The sequence below is a fragment of the Nothobranchius furzeri genome, chromosome 17 (assembly GCF_043380555.1).
Source record: "Nothobranchius furzeri strain GRZ-AD chromosome 17, NfurGRZ-RIMD1, whole genome shotgun sequence".
NCBI classification, from domain to species: domain Eukaryota; kingdom Metazoa; phylum Chordata; class Actinopteri; order Cyprinodontiformes; family Nothobranchiidae; genus Nothobranchius; species Nothobranchius furzeri.
The window spans coordinates 52,850,936-52,873,569 of record NC_091757.1 but is presented as its reverse complement, the minus strand read 5'-3'; the positions used below and the strand labels follow the sequence as shown (position 1 = coordinate 52,873,569).

At 43.8% G+C, this 22,634-nt stretch overlaps 1 protein-coding gene across 1 annotated transcript in view; it reads left to right on the top strand.

Moving 5' to 3' along the window:
* Nucleotides 1–22,634, top strand: part of fbxl17 (F-box and leucine-rich repeat protein 17) — a 364,664-nt gene that overhangs the window by 249,669 nt on the left and 92,361 nt on the right. Inside the window, exon 9 of the mRNA XM_054731566.2 lies at nucleotides 17,894–17,970. Coding sequence (XP_054587541.1) covers nucleotides 17,894–17,970 — 77 coding nt within the window. The remainder of the gene's footprint in view (nucleotides 1–17,893; nucleotides 17,971–22,634) is intronic.

Below are 22,634 nucleotides of genomic sequence, written 5' to 3'. Positions count from 1 at the left end.
GAAAACCCAAAGATGTCTTCACTTTTCCTTGGCATGGGATCAAACGCTGTGTTCCGCTGGGAAAAGCATTTAGGTTCCTGGTGTTCTCCGGGGGTGTTTGGGCCAGTGGGCTGGTGAGTCGTGCAACATCTGTGTTCATGAATACCTAATGGGTGTGTGTGACCAGAGTCAAACGGCTGCACAGAGAGAAGCTCCCGCTGCTATTGCCATCATGGTTATTTAGCCACCAGTTTCTCATTAGGTTGATTTCTTTTCCTCCTCTGTCCCTTAATAGGGAACAATTGGATTAACCGCTAATTTTTATGAATTGTTTTCCATTCCTTGACGTATTTAGACTTTATTTGCAGTGGGGCATGTGCTTCTTATTTGTAAGGTGCAATGCTTTTGTATTATAACACAAAAGCAATGAGAAAGAGTTTTATACTCCCTTCTCAGCTGGCTGGGGGGTTGTCCGTTTTTCTCCTTTCAAAAAAAAACTAGAGAGGGACATAGTTACTGTTTACATTATGTGAGCCCGTGAGGTTGCCAAGTCTGCGCCGAGCTAACACTGCAGCACCGGCATTTGAAAACATGGCTAGAGTTGTTTAATAAACTGAAGCCAGTGAAGGGCAGCAGTAGCTCAGCAGGTAGAGTGGGCTGTCCATTAATCAGAAGGATGTAGGCTTGGAGCGACGGTTGCACAGGAGTTAAGCGCTCGCCCCGTAATCGGAAGGTTGCAGGTTCGAGACCCGCTCAGTCTGTCGCTGTCGTGTCCTTGGGCAAGACACTTAACCCACCTTGCCTGCTGGTGGTGGTGGGAGGGACCGGTGGCGCCTGTGCTCGGCAGCCTCGCCTCTGTCAGTGCGCCCCAGGGCAGCTGTGGCTACATTGTAGCTCATGCCCACCAGTGTGTGAGTGTGTGTGTGAATGGGTGAATGACTGATTTTGTTGTAAAGTGTCTTGAGGGGTTCCAGGACTCTAGAAGGCGCTATATCAAATACAGGCCATTTACCATTTGATCCTGGGTCGCCCCAGAGAATCCTGCTGTTGTGTCTTTGGGCAAGACACTTGGTGGTCGGAGGGACTTTTTTCATCAGACACACACAAAGAACCCTAAATACACACATTATCTTGTTCGGTGCTGCTTTCCTGTAACACATTTTCCAGCCTTGCAGATTTTGGGTGAAAGTGACTGTTAGACTACACATGCTGAACCAGTTCTCTGCCGTTTTAAATGATGAGAACGAGCGTTGATGTTATCCGGAGTAGCTGTGGTTGGGATGTGGTCGATGCATTCCCCTATGATGCACTTCTCCATCTTTTTTCTTTCTATCTTTCTGGTTTTGTTCTTTTCTGGCCTCTCATGCTGACATTAGGTATTTATGTAGCTTTTCTTGTGTATTTCCTACGTTAAACGCACTGTCGTGGCTCGGCTTCCCTCGTGTTGCTCAGTAGACAAAAAAAAAAGGTTTTGTAACTGTAGCGACTGTATAGCAACAGAACATGAAGGATTATGGAAACCACACCGAAGAGCTATCATTTTCACCATTGATCAGTAACCACGTACAGTTCTGTATCCACTGCTTCTGCTGTTTCTGAGTCTTTAGAGCAGTGTGAGTCCATTGATTAAGCTTTGTCTTCCCAGTGCGTGTGCTGGCAAACCAGTGATCCTAATGAAGTCAAGTCCATCCCGGCAAGCTGCAGGAGAGCGTCGCAGTCGTGCCGAAAATGCAACAGCTCATTTGTTCTCGATGGGAGCTGACTTATGAGGCAAATTCACTGTAATTAAAGCCATTTTCTGTAATGGAAGTATTGCTGTCTCTATCATAGTAGCAAGGAAATTACATGCTGCATTATGACTTGTTGGGCTATTGTAGGAAATTTGTTGTGGTAAAATTCAATGGCCTCCCATTTTCAACCAAGCCCTACACGCACGCGCACACACACACACACACACACACACTCTCTCTCTCTCTCTCTCTCTCTCTCTCTCTCTCTCTCTCTCTCTCTCTCTCTCTCTCTCTCTCTCTCTCTCTCTCTCTCTCTCTCCACTGTTCTCTCTTCATCCCCCTTCTCCTCTCCTCTTCATATCCATTAGCCTAATGAACACCCGCCAATTTCCTGCCACCGGGACAAACACGGTGCACAGCATTGTTCTCCAGACTGTGTGTGTGTATACAGCATGCATTAAAGTGGAATACACACTCCACCGCATGTGTTTATCATGTTTGCGCGTGTGTTTGACAGAGAAAACAGGATGGAAAGAGTGTGTTGGTAAGCTCTCATTAAAATAGATGGCGGTAATCAAAGAGCAGAGCAATTAGCTACGGCTGAGTGGGCGGAGGGTGTGTGCCGCTTTGTCAGGCCCACCGGTGAACACAGCGATACTTCGTTTCCATCTTTTTACACATGGACGTGGATGCGCAGCCTTGAGCGGTACGATCACCTCAATCTGCTACAGTCGGACCAGATGTTCTGCTGAGGCGCTGAAACAAGACTTAATGGTTTTATTAGCTTTACTGGAGAAATCAGCTGTAATAATGGTGATCTGGTGTTGAGTACTCTAAGCTTTATTGCCTGAATTGCAATCAATGTGGTTGGTTTACATCGTAAATAAATAATAATAATAAAGTTATTTCCAACCTTTAATTGCAACGGGAGCATATTCTTTTATAATTAGATAACTTTGGTCCTAAAACATTTTTTGCCTAATAAATGTAGTCATTTATTTTTATTTTTTTGCATGAATGTGAGTTTTTCTCACATCTTTTTAAACTAATAAAACCACCTCCCCAAAAATGCTTCCTTTCTCACAATAAAAATGAGTTTTCTAGCACTTCCTGACCTCACGTGTCCAAAAATACAAAAATAATTCACCTAAAAGCATGTGCACCCCATGCCTTTGTTCCCTACTGTGACATCTATCATGGGCAGCCATCTTTAACCTAACTGCCCATCTCACATAGCCAAAGACTCACTGCCTCTCTCCCCCCACACTCATTCAAACCACACATGACCACGCTCGTGCAGCCACCGCCAGCACTGTGTCAGCTCCGACCCGAGGCTGTAAGCGCTATCACCATCTGCCACGGGGCACTGCTCATCCTCTCCTGAGTTATTTATTGTATTTGGGCTGCAGTGGGCTGACCGTGGGGGCAGATAGGAGCGTCACATTGCTTTACAGAAAGCCACTTGTTCATATACAGGTGAGTGTCTTAGCTTGCATGTCCTCAGGGAGGCTGCTCAGAAGCAGTGGGCTGAGTAAAGAGAAACTATGAGTGATGGCCAGTTTGGCTTCTCCTGGCAACTGAGTGGCTGCTTTAAAATGCTTTTTGTGCATGAACATCACGGAGGCCTGTCAGTGTTGGCAAGGCAACAGGCTGTCCATTTGGATGAACTTCAAGTGAATAACTGCCACTTAACCCCACAAAGTGCTTAGTTGTCTTTTTTCTCTTTAGTTTAGATGTACAAATCGACTGGTTTTGTAAGCGACGCTTGTTTTTGGCGTAGTGGAAGTTGTTGGCTCATTTCTTACATTAAAGGGGCATTATGGAGGTTTGACAGCCAAAACATGTATAGAAATAATAAATGTCTTCTTCATACATTCTCCTGCAATGCCCTGGTCCTGTAGAATGAGCCCTGGCATTTTTACTGTGATTGCCTGTTTTTCTGTAAAATCACAGAAAAAGAGAGATGCTCGGGTCGAGCAGGCTGCTTCATGCGCGTTCACGCTCAGGCATAGCCCGTAGCATTTGCTATCCGTAGCTTTAGCAGCAGAGAGAGAGGCAGTGCCACTTTGTCGCTGTTCCTAACGCCTAGTGACAAAGCTAGCTACATTTCTGAGGACCCTTAGCTACTTTCTGTAGAACTTTCTTCTAGATATTTCCTGCAAATTAGCAACAAAATAGCCATTTTCGCTTCAAACCGTTCTTTGAACGTTGTTTCAGCTGTCATCAAGGATATAAAAGTTACAGATACAAAACACGTCATTGGCGCTTTAGCTCACCTGGTAAGACGTCGGACTCTTGTGCAGTAAATCCAGGTTCGATTCTGGATGTGAACATAGTTATTTTAGAGTTTCTTTTTTACATTAATGGTATATTTTTTTACAGTAAGATGCCCAAATTTTTACTTGAGACTCGCCGAACGGCATTGAATTCACAGATAAAAAAGATGTGGGTTCAACTTTCATTTTGGAACAATTTTTCAAGCAATGGAAGGGAATGATCTGAGCATGCAGGAGGACTGACCCATCATAAACCTTTGTCTGCTGTGCTGAAGAGAAAGGTACAGAACCAAATTATTTAATTAATTAGCTGTGTGTTCTCCTGTCCTCTGTCCTCCGGGCCACACACACACACACACACACACACACACACACACACACACTCAGGACTGTCTCAGCTGTTATTTTCGTTAAGGAGTGTGCACGTACAGCATGCGTGCCTCGTGCACGAGCCTACTGTTGAAGCTGTCGTTTCGCTTTTGGCCTGAGGGGGCAAACACGAGCATAAAAATTCAAAACTCTGTAAAGTCCCTTTAATAACAAATGTCAAATGCACTTTAGAACTCAGTAGTTTTTAACGTGCTGTGCATACATCTAATATGACAAAATGTGTCCTTTTATTTGGAACTTGTCACTTTCTGGAATATTTAAAGAACAAACTGCCTGGAGCACAACAGCAGCACATGTTACAGCTCTGGTGCTTTGGTTTCTCATACTTTCCTCTTTGGTGCTTCTGCAAAAAGCCCAGGTCCAATACGGGAGCAGAGCGTGATGGATATTCACGGCTCCAGTTATGACCCCATCGGCACATTTCTGAGCAGGCCGATGACAGGCCGCTGTAATGCCCCTCCGGTTTGCAGAGGCGTTTGAAAACATGATTAACGGGGGTGGAACACAATAGGAATGCGATTCTCATTTGAGCAGTGGGTACAGCAGGCCAGCCTGGGAAATCATCCAAGCCCTAATTGCCAAAGCAGACCCTGATTCAGACTGCCGGAACACACACACACACACACACACACACACACACACACACACACACACACACACACACACACACACACACACACACACACACACACACACACACACACACACACACACACACACACACACACACACACACACACACACACACACACACACACACACACACACACACACACACACACACACACACACACACACACACACACACACACACACACACACACACACACACACACACACACACACACACACACACACACACACACACACACACACACACACACACACACACACACACACACACACACACACACACACACACACACACACACACACACACACACACACACACACACACACACACACACACACACACACACACACACACACACACACACACACACACACACACACACACACACACACACACACACACACACACACACACACACACACACACACACACACACACACACACACACACACACACACACACACACACACACACACACACACACACACACACACACACACACACACACACACACACACACACACACACACACACACACACAGATGTGTTCATACAAGCCTGATTAGAGCGTGTATTTTAAAGCCTCCGCTCTTGGATCCATCATTTTGTCATTTCCACAGAACAGTAAACACAGGAAACTGTAAATTTAATCAATTTACAATCAATTTTAAACCCATTGAGAAGTAAATAGGAACTTGCATTAATCACAAAAAGCACATTTTTAAAATTGTACCTTTTATTAGTTTATTTCACTTCCACACAAACAACAAAGCAGAGGATAAGCCTGCTCATATTTCAGAAGGTCAGCTGTTTCTAAAGCCATAAAGATGGCTCCTCTCTTGAAATAAAACTTGCATTGCTTCATCATAAGATTGTTGCTCTTCTGCAGTTTCCAGGGTTTGCTTACTGAACAGCTCTTTTGTGGAATTGATCATTTTATGTGTTTATATCCGCCCAATAATGAAGGTCCTTAAGGTTTTTGTTTTGAGCAGAGGGTTGTAGAACCAGCAGAATGCTGCTGCTTTACACTCCCACAACGATTTACTGGCGATATAAAGAAAATATACAACAAGAAATATTTCTTCTTCATAGAAGTGTAGGCTATTTTTCCTGGCTCCCGTCCCCTCCCCTCCTCTGCTCTGCTCCACCCTTCCATTTCATTAAGTCCAAAGACACCCAGGGAAGTCTTCTGTGTCGCAACCAATGGCTTCCTTCTCATTTTTTCATGTTTTCAACCTCTCTCTAAACATTCAATTGCTTTTTTCTTTGGATGTTTCAAGCTAACAAATTTCTTTTTCTCACTTTTTCTTTGGAAAAATTATCCATTTCTATTCCTTCGCCCCTTTTTGTGTGGCCAGACAGCCGTGTAATTGTGGACTGTGTGAGGACCGGAATGAGACAGGGGTGGGGGCTCGTGTTGGTCGGTGTTGCGTGAGCGCGCCTACCTACAGTCATTCTCCCAGCCGCTTCTTTGTTCCTGCACCATTGTGATCTCCTAGCTAAAGAGAAGCGGTACACATGTTGCTTGGCTGCAAGACAGTCTGCCGTCTTTGTGATAAATATGAAACTCTGTTTCTCTCAAGTATTGTTACCATTCTTCTTCTTCTTTCTGCCTGTCTGTTTGGATACCTCTGGCTGTGCTGCATAATAGAAGATTAGCCTCACCTCTGAGAGACGCACGCTTGTATTCACACAAGCACAAACACTAGGTTTCCCTCGTTCGCTTTATCCCCCTTTCTTGTGCAGCGTTATTTTTTTTATTTTTGTTTTTTACATCATCTCACGGCAGACAGTTTTCAGTTTGTTGTGTGCGGACGAGGTGATTGGACTGGGTCCGTCGCAGTAAAATGCTTCACAAACATAATACTTCAACCAGCAGACACGTTGGCCACTTATTTAGTGTGATGAGAAAATGTGTGAAACTAAAGTTGTGTGATAAAAAACGGCAATTTACAAAATCATCAACAACACTCAGTGTTCTTACATTTCCGAACTTGTTTTCTAATTAACAGTACGACCATGGAGATGTTCTCGTAGCAGAGATTAGATTTCGCCAAATGGTGAGGCCGGATTAAGGCCTGATCACTTGGCTCTAAGGCTAAACCTCAGATCTACAATAAAAACACAAAGGCATTCTACCCACACCGACAAAAGAGTCAACGCCTTCGGTTTTTGAAGAGATCTCTTAGCACGATGCATGAAACTTGGATCACAACGGCATGTTGCTGTTTGTTAAAAATCTCTCGCTTTGCATTTGTTTTCTTTCAAATTCCCATCAAGGCTACAAACTGTCTTCCTGTTAGAAAGATGCAAGTGATCGTGAAAGGCTTTTCAGGTTTCTGAGCTGGTAATCGCGAAAATAAGACAGGGTGTCATCAATTTATCTCCTAGAACAAGACATGATGCCACATTCTGATTGTTCGTTCAACCTGGGATGTCTAAAGCCTGGTTCATGCTTCTCCGTCAGCTCCGCAAGGGACAGACACGCACGGATTGACGGAAGCGTTTTGCGCTTTTACTTCTCCGTCTCCTGGGGAGTGTTGCAAAGCAATTCCTCGCCAGGACAACAGAGGGCGTAGCGCTGTTCTGTGGTATCCTGTCATGTATTGGTCCACGATCGTGTGTTTATATTGTGTTTTTTGTGTATATAAGAGACTTTTAACACGGACGTATTTGTCTCTCATTCTCCCACCGCTTCATGCGCTCCCCACCTCTAAACCCACGTTTCCTGTCATTTCCATCCACAAATAAAACGCTTGCTGCGCATCTTTTCACTCCTCCAGTCACGGGAGAATTAAACGTTCATATTTTTAGAGTTTTTTTCGCGAGGTATTCTTCAAGCTTCTCCGTGTCTGCCGCTAGTTATCCTCGGCTCTCTTTGCAATGGCGGCGCTGTAAACAACAGCGGCGTCCTGACCAATCACAAGCTTGCGTAATCCGTCTCGTTCGACGGATGTTTAAAAAAGTGGGCTCGACTCCGTACGTACTTGCGTGCCTGCCGGAGCCCTACGCAAGGACGGATAATGGCGTTGCGTGTCTCCGCACTGACGCAGACGGAGAAGCATAAATCAGGCTTAAGGGTTAATATACTTCATTCAATTCAAATTCAAATTCAAAATTGCTTTATTAATCCCAGAGGGAAATTCAATTGTTTCAGTACACACAATTCCAAGATCAGACTTACATACATAGACACTTGACAGGAATTGGATGACTGTGGTCATTCGCAACACGAGCCGTGCTACTGTTATAGATCAAGATGGTTTATATGAGGATAGAGTCAGGGAGAGGGGAAAAAAGGCACTTCAGAGTTACCCTCAAAAGAGAGGGCAGCTTTGCTATGCAAAAAAACACCTCAGACAGATATGCACACAGACTTCAGACATTACACAACATAAGTGTCCACTAGGTGGGGAGTTAGGGTTGGGACTCTCCTCACTTCAGTGTGTGCAGCCACCTGGAGCAGCGCTCATCACCTCCGTTTGGACAGGGGAGATGATGGGTTAGAGGGCACATTGACTCCTAGATACGGTTCCACGGCCTTCACCGGTCACAGTCCCGCCCAGGCTGGGATAGGGAGAAAGGGTTTCCATAGCGACCCCAGCATTCCACATTTCATCTGAGGGGAGTTTTCACTTCAGCCTCACAGGCTCCAAGGTCACCAGATTCAGATAACAAGAATTGTTTTGGGTACAGGCAGAGATAATTTCCTCTCTGCCTTAGAGTTCTGTCGGTCTTCAACCCCTCCAGGTCCAACAATGGCGTTATCAAACTATTCCAATCCGTGCTGATCCGTCAACTATCTCCTTGATCGAAGCCAAAGTTCCAAGCTTACAACTCATCTCGACAATTATATGAGTTTGTGCATTCCCAGCACGATGTATTCCATCCCTGAGCTCCGGAAATAGGCCAATAGTCCTCGAAAGCTCGTTAATTTTCCAGTATGCCAGGTAACCGCTCAGGCCAAACAGCAGGAATCCCGACACCAAAACGACGAATATCCAAACATCTTCAGAATCCTCTACAGACAGTTGAGAGAGGCAGATCAGGATCCACTGATTCCAGGAGTCCATGATATACCCAGCTGGCTCTGTCCCAGCGGGGCATCCGGGAGCCCCTTCTCCCGTTCTCATCGTTGAAAAGATTTTGTCAATCGCGTTGAGAGACCAACTGACCAGATCCATGTTGAATAATTTCCAGTTTCCAGAAAAAATGCAGAGAGCGCAGTGCACGGGCAGACAGGACAGAGAGCCTTGGGAAGAGCAGGGAGGGAGAGGAGAAAAAAGCGTCTGTACTCTCCAAGAGCCGGAAGAAGAAGAGTTTAGAAATGTGTGGACTTAAATCCAAATTCTCATTTACATGGTAAGAGCCTTGAACGTGATGTCTATTTTAACAGGAAAAAGGGAAATTATGTGGTTACCTGTTCTACATCTGCTGGTTCCTGGGTCAACTAATCATCTACACACCCATTACTTAGTAGTCATATTTTATTGTTACTTAAAAGTCTGAAGAATAAAAAACATCCTGCCTTTCCTCCACTTATAATGGTCATTTTTGTTTTTTCCTCTTTCTGTTTTTTTTCTTTTCTAAATGCGTACTTTTACTTCATCTCCTAATCCATTCCACATTTTTATATATTCTTTATTTAACCAGGAAGGTCCCGTTGAGATTAAAAACCTTATTTTTAAGGGAGTCCTGGCCAGGAGGCAGCAAAGCTTACAGTCACAACATTTCTCAGTTAGACCTACAAAATTAGAGAAGGCAGTTACAACACAGGGAATCTGTCTGAAATGTTCTCAGTCTGGTTTTAAATGTATTCATGGAGATGAGCTTTACATTTTTTTTCAACCAGCTTCCTTCTGTTGCTCTTCTTCCTCACTTTTCCATCACTGCCATCATGTATTTACTTCTTGGCTGTTATAGGACCAACCCATTGTTTCAACATGTCCAGCCTATCTGAGCTCATTAATTTACGTTTGTGATATCTACCGGACGTAGATCGATTTACCGGTCGATCTACGTCCCAATCCTCACCTATGGTCATGAGCTTTGGGTAATGACCGAAAGAACGAGATCGCGGATACAAGCGGCCGAAATGAGTTTCCTCCGTAGGGTGGCCGGGCTCAGCCTTAGAGATAGGGTGAGGAGCTCGGACATTCGGGAGGGACTCGTAGTAGAACCGCTGCTCCTCCGGATCGAAAGGAGTCAGTTGAGGTGGTTTGGGCATCTGGTCAGGATGCCTCCTGGTCGCCTCCCTGGGGAGGTGTTTCGGGCATGTCCTGCCGGCAGGAGGCCCCCGGGTCGACCCAGGACACGTTGGAGAGGTTACATCTCCAATCTGGTCCGGGAACGCCTTGGGGTCCTGCCGGAGGAGCTGGTGGAGGTGGCCGGGGAGAGGACGGTCTGGAGCTCCCTAGTTGGGATGCTGCCCCCGCGACCCGGATAAGCGGGGGAAGACGACGACGACGAGATCTTGTGGGACCTGAGATGGAGCTTTGTGCATCTTGATGACCTTTCATGGTTAAAACCATCCCCAAGCTATCCTGTCTTGTTGTCTTTGTTTTCACATCCTGTCATTTCCCCTCACTCCAGTTTTATTTAGGCATATCTCCCATAATGCGCCCCTCCTGCTACTGTATAGAGATCTCTACTTCCTGCTATAGTGGCTTTCCATCTCTCACGGCTCCCTCCATTCATTGATGTCTGATCTAATTGGTTTTTCTCCCACCCTCGGGACTTGGGCGCCGTGTAACAAGCTCCCTGAGGATGCACTCCGCCTTCGTCGCAGCATCTTTGAATTGCTTCTTTCTTTTTATCTGTTTCCTCAGCGGCTCCTCCCAGGGCATTCATTCATTAGCGGTTCTAATGCTGGAGCCCCAAGACACACAGCATGATATCGTGATCCTTCAGGCTTAACCGAATCTAATCTAAGGCAGGCTGTGGCTGAAGGTTGGCTCAGGAATGACCAATTGCAACAAGTCGTCTCTACTTGGAGTGGAGGTTTTTGTTATTCACAAAACACAATAGGACCACAGATGGAGAGAAAGGATCGTAAATAGAAAAAAGCAAGATTTGCAGGAAAGGGGGAAAAGTCGGACAGAAAAATAAATAGGAAAAGGTGGGAGAGGAGGGTGACAAAGTGGAAAAGGGACAAACTGATAATGTGGAGAGGCTTGTAGGACCGCTGCAGGGGCAAAAAATCTGATAGAAAAGGCAAAATGAGAGATGCAGTCCAGTGAACTAAAGCAGACGGGCCAGCACACTTGTTTATAACAACTTTGGGTACACTCAGTCACGAGTTTTACAACACACATTCCAGCTTCTGTCACTTCCATCTTTACTTCCATGATCCTGCAGTGTGATATATCACACCTCAAGTGACATCTGTGAATTGTGTCACCTTAAGTAAATCCTGAAGCCCCCCCCAAATTATTTTCAGCTGAAGTTTTGCCATACTGAGTTCTCTGTTGATCTGGATCCTATTTTTGCTAATGCTGTGAGACGGTGAGGATGTGGGATAAACAGGAATTCCTGGTCTGTGGTGGGATAAAACCAGCCAGCCGTGAGGAAGTGGAAGCAAAAAATAACTGAATATCATCAGTTGTCAGTTAAAAGGTGTGTGTGTGTGTGTGTGTGTGTGTGAGAGAGAGAGAGAGTTTTCTGAAGGAAAGTAAAACAAATACCTCTTTTGTCTCCGTGATTCAGTTTGACATGAAGCTCATCAACAACTGAGAGCTGAACACCACCGCCGTGTGTGTGTGTGTGTGTTCGCGCGCACGCTCATCTTTTTGTTTTGTAATGACACCACCAGCAGTGAGATCAAACATTTTCTCCTGAAGATTAATGGGTCAAACACATAGATCAGAATCTAGTTGTTGCATGGTAGTCCTCTCATTAACGGCATTTAAAGAGAATCATTTGATACAGAAACTCTGATCTTGCCTTTGGGCCTCCCCAGTGTGTACTTACACTCACTTTCTCTCTCTGTCTCTCTCTCTGTCTCTCTCTCTACTCTCTCTCCCTCTCTCTCTCTCTCTCTCTCTCTCTCTCTCTCTCTCTCTCTCTCTCTCTCACACACACACACACATGCACGCACGCACGCACGCACACGCACACACACACACACACACTGGTGGGGATGAGCTATATTGTAGCCACAGCTGCCCTGAGGTACACTGACAGAGGTGTAGGCTAGTCTTAGGAACGTTTGATTTATATATAAACTATAAATTCAGTTGACATATTTTAATGAATAAAAAACCCACCAGTGTGACTCTGTAACTAGTGTTTCCAGGAGCAGCGGGTCTACGCCGAGCCCCTCCCAGATGACCGAGCTTCTCACCCTATCTCTAAGGGTAGGGACTCTGCAGGAAAACTCATGCTAGCTGTTTGTATCCACAATCTGGTTCTTTCAGTGGCGTAAAGGGTTCCTACCCCGGACGAAATTTTGTGAAGTAGTTTTCATTTCCTGCATTCTAGTGCATTTTAACAGATTATTAAATGATAATTAGGCTTATAAATAAAGAGCTGAAAGAAGTAAGCTGTAAAAACTAAATCAGTTATCAATGTAAAAACAACAACATGTTTGGCCTAGCTTGTTGTTTTGTTTGAACCGAATGGGCTCTCATCTCAGAAACGTGTTGGGACGTGATCCAAGCTCTGCTGCTGAAAACACTAAAACAATAAAGAATCTTAAACTTCCAACAACACCTTTTGATGTTTATATTATATTTGCGGATACCAATAATAATACTAGCAGGTGGCTGTGGGCTGAATTAGGATTTCTACCTAGCTGATGTATCGCCTTGATTAACCAGCTACATAAAAACCTTTCTAATAACCTGTCCTTTGGGGACATTATTGACTTTTATTATCTCTGTATGTCCATTGTGTCTCTGGCAAAGAGCAGATATAGAAAACAAGAAAACCCAAGCTTCCTCCCATTTTTGCTTTAAGTAGAATTTAATATAATTTAACACTTTGGGCCACGAAACAAAAGAATAATGTTCAGCAAGTCCTTCTACAGGGTGGCACAGCAGCACACAGTGTTGTGTTTAAGTTCTTTTGTCTCTTTGACTGTTGTCTTATGAGCTCTCTCTCTTTTACTGTAAACTCCTCCATTTCCCTAAACAAGAGACTGACAGCCGCTGTCACTTCCTCTCTAAACCTCAGCAGCACGGTTTGAGTCTCAACAAGCCCAACAAATCTACACGAAACTGAAATGACCCGACTGAAGCCCAAAGAATCATTCAATGTGAAAACTGATCTGTTTATTCTAGCTCTATAGTCAAGGTTTATGTTAGAAGATCTCTTGCAGCCTTGACAGAAGATATGGAGTGCTCTTTCATACTTTGTATACAAACCTTCAGTTTGATTAAGAAGGACATTGTCTTATAAGATGTGATCTTTCAAAGAGAAGAGGTAACACAAAGACAAGACAAAACACGTCTAAAGCCTGGTTCATGCTTCTCCATCAGCTCCGCAAGGGACAGACACGCACGGATTGATGGAAGCGTTTTGCTCTTTTACTTCTCCGTCTCCTGGAGAGCGTTGCAAAGCAATTCCCCGGCAGGACACCAGAGGGCGTAGCGCTGTTCTATGGTATCCTGTCATGTATCGGTCCAAGATAGTGTGTTTATATTGTGTTTTCTTGTATATAAGAGACTTTTTAACACGGACAAATTTGTCTCTCATTCTCCTCCACCTCTTCATGCACTTGCCACCTCTAAACCCACGTTTCCTGTCATTTCCGTCCACAAATAAAACGCTTGCTGCACATCTTTTCACTCCTCCAGTCACGGGGAATTAAACGTTCATGTTTTTAGAGTTTTTTCACAAGGTGTTCTTCAAGCTGCTCCGTGTCTGCCGCTTGTTATCCTCGGCTCTCTTTATGTTTTTGAGGGAGCAATGGCGGCGGTGTAGACGACAGCGGTGTCCTGACCAATCACAAGCTTGCGTTGTCCGTCTCGACTGACGAATGTTTAGAAAAGAGAGCTCGACTCCATCCATCCTTGCGGAGCTCTCCGGCAGGCCCGCAGGGACGTTGCGTGTCTCCGCGCTGAAGCAGACGGAGGAACATGAATCAACGCAAAAGCGGCTCTCCCGACATTTATTATTTCATAGTTCTTCTTCACACCCTTTTCCAAACGGGACAGAATTTCAGGTCTGAGGACATTCCTCTTTTTCTCCTGTTTCTTTTTTTCTCTGGACCTTTTTGGAGGAACTTATGTTCCCTGTGGTTCCAAAACTACAGAGTTCATCATGGTTTCAGTAGACTCTTCTGTTAATGGTGGAGAAACGTTCTGGGACAGTTTCAGAATCAGAGGAAGTTTGGTTGGAAGGAATTAATGTTTTCAGGTATTACTTCTTGAGCTTCTAGGATTTAATCATTTTTTGGGAGGTTCTTTTCCTTCTACTTGAAGTCCTTTTAGTGGACGTTTGAACTTCGTCTGGTTCTTAGACGTTGGATGATTTGACCATTTCAAATCTGATGGCAGAACCTCAAAACAGTTTTGTGTGTCGAGTTCAATAAGTAGGTCAGAAAACAACTATTTTCCCAGCGATTCCAAATGTGACATAGATTGAGCTTTGAAGACATTCTTCTTTTTGTCTCTTTTAGTTTTTTTCGCTGGACTTTGTAGGAGGAACATGTTCTGGTTCCAAAACTACAGAGATTGTCACGGTTTCTGTAGACTTCTGTTAATGGTGGAAAAACTGTGTGGTCGTCGACAGCTTTAGAGTCAGAAGAAGTTTGGTCGGACAGAATTTCAGTCTCTTCCGAAGATACTTCTTGAACTGGTTCTAGAATTAAGTCAGTTTCTTTTTTGTGGTCTCTTTTCTCCTTGCGTACATTTTGTGACGTGATGACGGAGCTGTTTCCACCAAGGTCATTTAACCTCTCTCCACAGTTGCCTCTGACACAGTGCTCGAGTGAATGAGACAGCCTCAAGGTCATGCATTTGCTTCTAAACTGTTTACTTTCCAGCAAGAGAAGAAAGAAGATAAAAGACTCTTTTCTTTTATTAAATCAAATAACTCTATTTTTAATAAAGCTAATCAAAACAAATTGTTAGTCAGTAATACAATTTGACGATCTGTGAAATCACAATGTTATGATTAATATGCTTTAATAAGTAATATGACTTAATCTAGTTCATTAGACACACTGACACACGTAATGTAAACAATCACATGACACATTGCTGTACTGATCCAATCAAAACCTTCCTTTCTGAAGCGTGGCATAGTCTCTGTGGTGTTTATAAATCTGCCAGCTTTGATTCGACCAGAATTCAAAATGTCCAGATTAATAAAACCAGTTCCAACGCCATCTTAAGTTCAGTTCTCAAGATCTCACTGCATGCCAAGTGAAGTATCGGACCGGCCATCTGTACTTCCCTTTTTAAGCTGAGAACCAACACGCTGGATAAAATCTGTTGCATTTTACCAACCAAGCAACGGTTCCTTTCAGAATAAAAGCTGAACTCGCTGACCCAAGGTGGTTGACGCTGTGAACCACCTGTCGCTTTTTACCTGGAGACAATCCAAGGACTAGTTTGTCGTGCTGTGACGCTGTTCCATTGGCTCCAGTACCGAGAGGAGGGTCCGTGGACCTGACATTCTGGATCCGTGAAGAAGGTCTCATTCTACGGGTATGTGTGGATGCGACAATATGGCGTCTCATGTGTTTATGCAACTACTCCGGTCAAGTCTGATCATAGTTATGAGCAAAACATCATCTCCCACTCAGACTTGCCTCTCCGGATACGAGAGTTCTGAATAACACTCAGTCACACACACCATCCATCTCACACCTCATTCATGCAGATACATCCATCATTAGAGAGTTAGTCTTGTTTAAATGGTTTTAAATTATTTAGTAATAAATCATCTTAAACGTTTAAAAGACTCTCTCTCTTTTCTTGTCTCTCAGTTAATACAAAGTGTTACATAATCCCTGCAATAAAAAGTTGCAATCTTCTGGTTAAACAACTCAGATGGATTTCATACTCGATATGCAATCTTAATGTCTTACGGTCCATAATTCTTTTTAGTTGGCCTAAACTGGAGATTCGACCGTTTCAAAGGCCATCTGATAGCAGAATCTTAATTTTTTTGTGTGTCATATTCTCCAAGTAGGTCAGAAAACAACGATTATTCCAGTGTTTCTAAATCTGATGGAGTTTGAGGTCTGAGGACGTTCTTCTTTTTGTCCAGATTCTTCTTTCAATTATTGCACGCTTTCTGTAAATCCTACAATCTTAGTTTCACTTCTCAAATATCACAATGTGTGTCTCCTGTGATATATTTAACTGGACATCTTTATCCTAACAACCAACAATTTATATAGGAAAATTGTGAAGATTAACTTTGGCAACCCACCGTATTTGAAAGAAGTACTTCTACTGCACACATTAATTTTTGTATTGATTGAAACAACTGAATTTGATGACCAGCTGAAAATGAAGTTTGACTAATTGTGCAGCACTGGTTAAAACCTAAAAGTCAATATGAAAGAAAGAAGAAAGAAAACCTTTTATATAGATCCTCTCAAGAAAAAAAATCATGTGGCGCTTCATAGACCAAAATTAAATAAAAATATATTTTTAAAAAATCATAAATATGAGGGAAAAAAACTGTGATTAAAAACGTAAGGAAAGGGAAAGAGAAAATGACTGAGATCAATGGATCCGGGCAGAATTGGTAGTAAGAGCAGAGTAAGTAGAGAGAGGTGATGAAGGTCACACAAAAGCCAGCTTGAACAGGTGAGTCTTCAGCTGCTTTTTAAAGGAGACCACTGAGTCCACTGATCTCAGGCTCAGGGGGGAGAGAGTTCCAGAGTCTGGGGGCCACAGCAGCAAATGATCTGTCACCTTTGGTCTTTAGCCTGGTGCTGCACAACCAGTAGGCTTTGATCACTGGACCTCAGGGACCTGCTGGAGGTGTAGGGACTAAGAAGATCACCAATGTAAGATGGTGCTTGTCCATGTAAGGCCCTATAGACCAGAACCAGGATCTTGAAATGGACCCTGAAGTTGATTATGATCTCTCTCTCTCTCTCTCTCTCTCTCTCTCTCTCTCTCTCTCTCTCTCTCTCTCTCTCTCTCTCTCTCTCTCTCTCTCTCTCTCTCTCTCTCTCTCTCTCTCTCTCTCTCACTCACTCACTCACTCACTCACTCACTCACTCACTCACTCACTCACTCACTCACTCACTCACTCACTCACTCACTCACTCACCCACCCACTCACTCACTCACTCACTCACTCACTCACACACTCACACACTCACACACACACACTCACACACACACACACACACACACACACAATCTTGAATTTCTAACCATATTAGGACTTTGTATTGACTTCCATTCATTTTAGTAGCTGCATTTATGCCTGACCCTAATCTTAACGAGTGTATTCCTGGACTTAACTGTAACAAAAACTCAATTCACATCTTATGTGTAAACCTCACCCCTAAGTCTAAAACAGCAAGTCCACCGTATTAGGACCATTAACATGGACACTCGTTCTTCAGGAGATTAGTGAATATGCCATTTCTGGTCCTAAGTAGGATAGTTGTACAAGTACACACACACACACACACACACACACACACACACACACACACACACACACACACACAGGGCTGAATCCAGCTTTGAAGTGATCTCATGTTTGTGTGTCTGCACACATCCAATCCTGCACTTTAGCCTCGTTATACCGCTCTGGTGCTTGACTATTAATGTGTGTAAAACGAATGAGAAGTGTGAACAGAGTTGACCCTGCAGCAGTACCATTTAACCTCTACAGTGGGAGAACCCTGAGACAAAGCAGCGGAAAACCTTTTTTAAACATTTGTTTTGTTTTGTCTCTCTGTGTAGGTGTGTGGAAATCATCGCCAAGGAGGGGAGGAGCCTAAAGGAGCTCTATCTTGTGTCTTGTAAAATCACGGACCACGGTAGGATGCTTTTTGTTGCCGTCAACCTCCGCCATTATCATCGTAACCGTCATTGCCCACATCCTCAGCGATGGAGTCGTTTGATTTTATGGCTCTGCTCTTATGAGACTTGAAACAGTAAAAAGTTCCACACAGATGAAAAGAAACGCTTCTCATTTCTGCTCGTATAGGAAATGAACACACACATTTGACGTTTACCTTCGAGTAAATAGTTTTGGAGTGAAACGAGCGGGATCAGCCCCGATGCTTGGAGAGGTGTTGGTTGCTCGCAGACTGGTGCGTGACAAGTCTTCAGCGCCGAGTCGCAACTGCTCCTGGCAGGATTCGTGTCTGTTTGTGGATTAGTGGTGTTTATATTGTCTGACAGGAGACATACACGGGTTTTCTCTCCATTCACAGCATTCACGCTGGCAGCTTGTGTATCCCTCTAGCATCCTCTCCTCTTTTCACACTGTTTACTTTACCTTTGCTTCTCTGCTTGAATCCATTCAGCCATATGTTTGAGTTTTTCATCGGCTGCACTGCAATACACAGTTGGAGTTCCTCAACGCTGGAAAATTAGGAGTGCTTTGCTGACTACTGCCACATGTATGAGTCATGGCATTCTTTGTGTGGGAGTGTTCATCTGTTCAGGTCTGGAAGTTGATCTCTAAAAGAGATTATAAAATAATTAATATTCTTTTCAAGTTGTAGAATTATACATTTTGTCATAACAACATAATGTCTCTAATATCAAAGTTTATGTTTGAGGTGGACTTTTAAGAAAAGGTCGTCGTCGTCTTCCTCCGCTTATCCGGGTCCGGGTCGCGGGGGCAGCATCCCAACTAGGGAGCTCCAGACCGTCCTCTCCCCGGCCACCTCCACCAGCTCCTCCGGCAGGACCCCAAGGCGTTCCCGGACCAGATTGGAGATGTAACCTCTCCAAAGTGTCCTGGGTCGACCCGGGGGCCTCCTGCCGGCAGGACATGCCCAAAACACCTCCCCAGGGAGGCGTCCAGGAGGCATCCTGACCAGATGCCCAAACCACCTCAACTGACTCCTTTCGATCCGGAGGAGCAGCGGTTCTACTACGAGTCCCTCCCGAATGTCCGAGCTCCTCACCCTATCTCTAAGGCTGAGCGCGGCCACCCTACGGAGGAAACTCATTTCGGCCACTTGTATTCGCGATCTCGTTCTTTCGGTCATTACCCAAAGCTCATGACTATAGGTGAGGATTGGGACGTAGATCGACCGGTAAATCGAGAGGCTGGCTTTCTGGCTCAGCTCCCTCTTCACCACGACAGATCGGCTCAGCGTCCGCATCACTGCAGACGCCGAACCAATCCGCCTGTCGATCTCCCGATCCCTCCTACCCTCACTCGTGAACAAGACCCCGAGGTACTTAAACTCCTCCACTTGAGGTAGGACCTCTCTCCCGACCCGGAGTTGGCAAGTGCTTTTAAGAAAAGGTAATGTAGCTTTATGGGAGCTTTATAGTTTATTTCATCATTTTATGTGTGTGCTTACTTTTTTTAGACTTAATCATTTTATTTTATTATTACAAGTAATGAAAACATTCTTTTGAGTTTTATTCTGATCAGTCCTGTCATGCGATCAGCTAACTCCCACTTCCAAAATATTAGCTGTCTACATGTCCATCACTCTCTAATCACACTACTGCTATCTTAGTAAACAATCTCATCACTTCTCGCTTAGATTATTGTAATCCACTCCTTTTTGGAAGAAATCTCTACATAAACCTCAACTGGTCAATCTCTGCTGCTCGTATCATCACTAAAACACCCTCCTGTCATCACATCACCCCTGTTATCCAGCAGCATGATTGGCTACCGGTGAAATTCAGGATCGATTACAAAATATTAAGAGAATTTTTAGAAATTTTTAGAAAGGTGACAGAAAATGCCAGAAAAGTACCAATATCATCATTTTGGGAGCATTACCCCAACATCATGATTTTGGGCCTCCATTACACACGGCCACTATCTTGTGCCAGCGGCAGGTCCCTTTCAAAATGTCTTCCAAAGTTTTCTAGTTAACTATTATCTTAGCAGTTTGCCCTCTGAAATCCCAATGTTTTTTTTTTTTTGAGTTTATAAGCAATTTTTACAGATTTTCATTACATTTAAAGGTGCAGTATGTAAGAATATATAAAGAATTTTACAATGAGAAAATCCCAAAAGAGTCTAATGTTTCAGTCATTTTGACACAGGAGTTACGTACTTGCCCCGTAATCGGAAGGTTGCAGGTTTGATCAGTTTGTCTTTGTCGTTGTGTCCTTGAGCAACACACTTAACCCCCCCTTGCCTGCTGGTTGTGGTTGGAGGGACACCTCTGTCAGTGCACCCCAGGGCAGCTGTGGCTACATCGTAGCTCATCCACGCCGGGGTGTGAATGTGTGTCTGTGAATGGGTGAATGACTGATTGTGTTGTAAAGCGCCTTGGTGGGTTCATTTAGGAAAGGAAGGTTATGCTGAAATATTTCACATCCAGCTGACTGTGGGTGTTGTCAGTTTTTCTTCTTTCCAAACAAAGGAGGGAGGGACGTAACTACTGTTTACCGTCGGTGAGTGTGGAGGGGCAGGGTCTCCTGCGAGCTTAAATTGCAGCACCGACTATTGTAACGACGGCCGGCAATAAGCTCCAGAGTTGTTTAAAGTGGTTGCAGTGACAACATTTTACCACAGCATGCTATTGTTACTTCTTTTCTACATAATGCACCTTTAAAGTTAGCAAAATTGATTACATGTATTTTTTTTATCTTAGATTTAAAACAAGATTTCATCTGGTTCTTTTTCCAAGAGGATGCACATATTATGTAAAGCCTCATGAAATATGTCATTAGTTCCAAAATACACTTAAAACTATTTTTACACTTGTGTATTCCAGGTTTTACGAAGAAACCATGTTTTACACCGAAAACCGGTTATATTTTGATGGGAATCAGTAAAATTAAACAATTCAATGTTGAAATGTTCTGAAAATGATCAAAATCTATTAAAAAAAGTGAAAAGTACTGCAGTGCAGCACAGCAATCAGTGTTTAACGTAAATAAAAATCTGCCTGTTAGACATCTAATTAAAAACTGTCCAGTCGTTTTACAAAGTCCCTCACACGTGTTGTGTGTGAGTTTCAAGGGACTTTACGGACTTTTGAATTTTTATGCTCGTGATTGCCCCCTCAGGCCAAACGCGTAACGGCAGCTCCAATAGTTGGCTCGTGCACGAGGCGCGCATGCTGTACGTGCACACTCCTTAACGAAAATAACAGCTGAGACATTCCTTTGTGTGTGTGTGTGTGTGTGTGTGTGTGTGTGTGTTTGTTTGTGTGTGTGTGTGTGTGTGTGTGTGTGTGTGTGTGTGTGTGTGTGTGTGTGGCCCAGAGGACAGGAGAACACGCAGCTAATTAATTAAATAATTTGGTTCTGTACCTTTCTCTTCAGCACAGCCGACAAAGGTTTATGATGGGTCAGTCCTCCTGCATGCTCAGATCATTCCCTTCCCTTGCTTGAAAAATTGTTCCAAAATGAAAGTTGAACCCACATCTTTTTTATCTGTGAATTCAATGCCGTTCGGCGAGTCTCAAATAAAAATTTGGGCATCTTACTGTAAAAAAAATTATCATTAACGTAAAAAAGAAACTCTAAATAATAAACTTTATTCACACCCGGAATCAAAACCAGGTCTCCTACGTGGGAGTCAGACATCTTACTAAGTGAGCTACAGCGCCAGCGACGTCCTTTTGTATCTGTAACATTTATATCCTTGATGACAGCTGAAACAACGTTCAAAGAACGGTTTGGAGCAAAAATGGCTATTTTGTTGCTAATTTGCAGGAAATATCTAGAAGAAAGTTCTACAGAAAGTAGCTAAGGGTCCTCAGAAATGTAGCTAGCTTTGTCACTAGGCGTTAGGAACAGCGACAAAGTGGCACTGCCTCTCTCTCTGCTGCTAAAGCTACGGATAGCGAATGCTACGGGCTATGCCTGAGCGTGAACGCGCATGAAGCAGCCTGCTCGACCCGAGCATCTCTCTATTTCTGTGATTTTACAGAAAAACAGGCAATCACAGCAAAAATGCCAGGGCTCATTCTACAGGACCAGGACATTGCAGGAGAATGTATGAAGAAGACATTTATTATTTCTATACATGTTTTGGCTGTCACATTTCCTTATAGTCCCTTTAAATATGTTTTTGTAAAATAACAGCACTTGACAGATGAACTATTTGCTATTTATTGCAGGGATTTAGTGTAAAACTAAAAATATAATTCAGTCAGTGATGATGTTCAAGACATCATAGTAAAATGTGAAAAAGAAGAGAAGTTCTGCACCTCCCTGTTTCTGCAGTCTGCAGCAGCCTTTCCCACATTTCCCAGAACTCATTGAGCCTTATTCATATTAAATGCGTAGCAAATTGTAGACCTGAGAAGTTTCATCGGTTTGCTGTCAACTTCAGAGTTACAGAAACAATAATCACCTTGACCCTTCTTAAACATGAGCCCTTACTTGTGCCTGGAAGTGTGTGAAACACCATGCGGGTGTGTTTCTGCTGATTTGATGAACGACTCCAGCATCAGAAAAGTACGTCAAATCTGAGATGTACACAGCCAGCGCCTTCCACATTCTCCTGTTTCTGGGTGACTCTAATCATCGTGACCAAGATGAA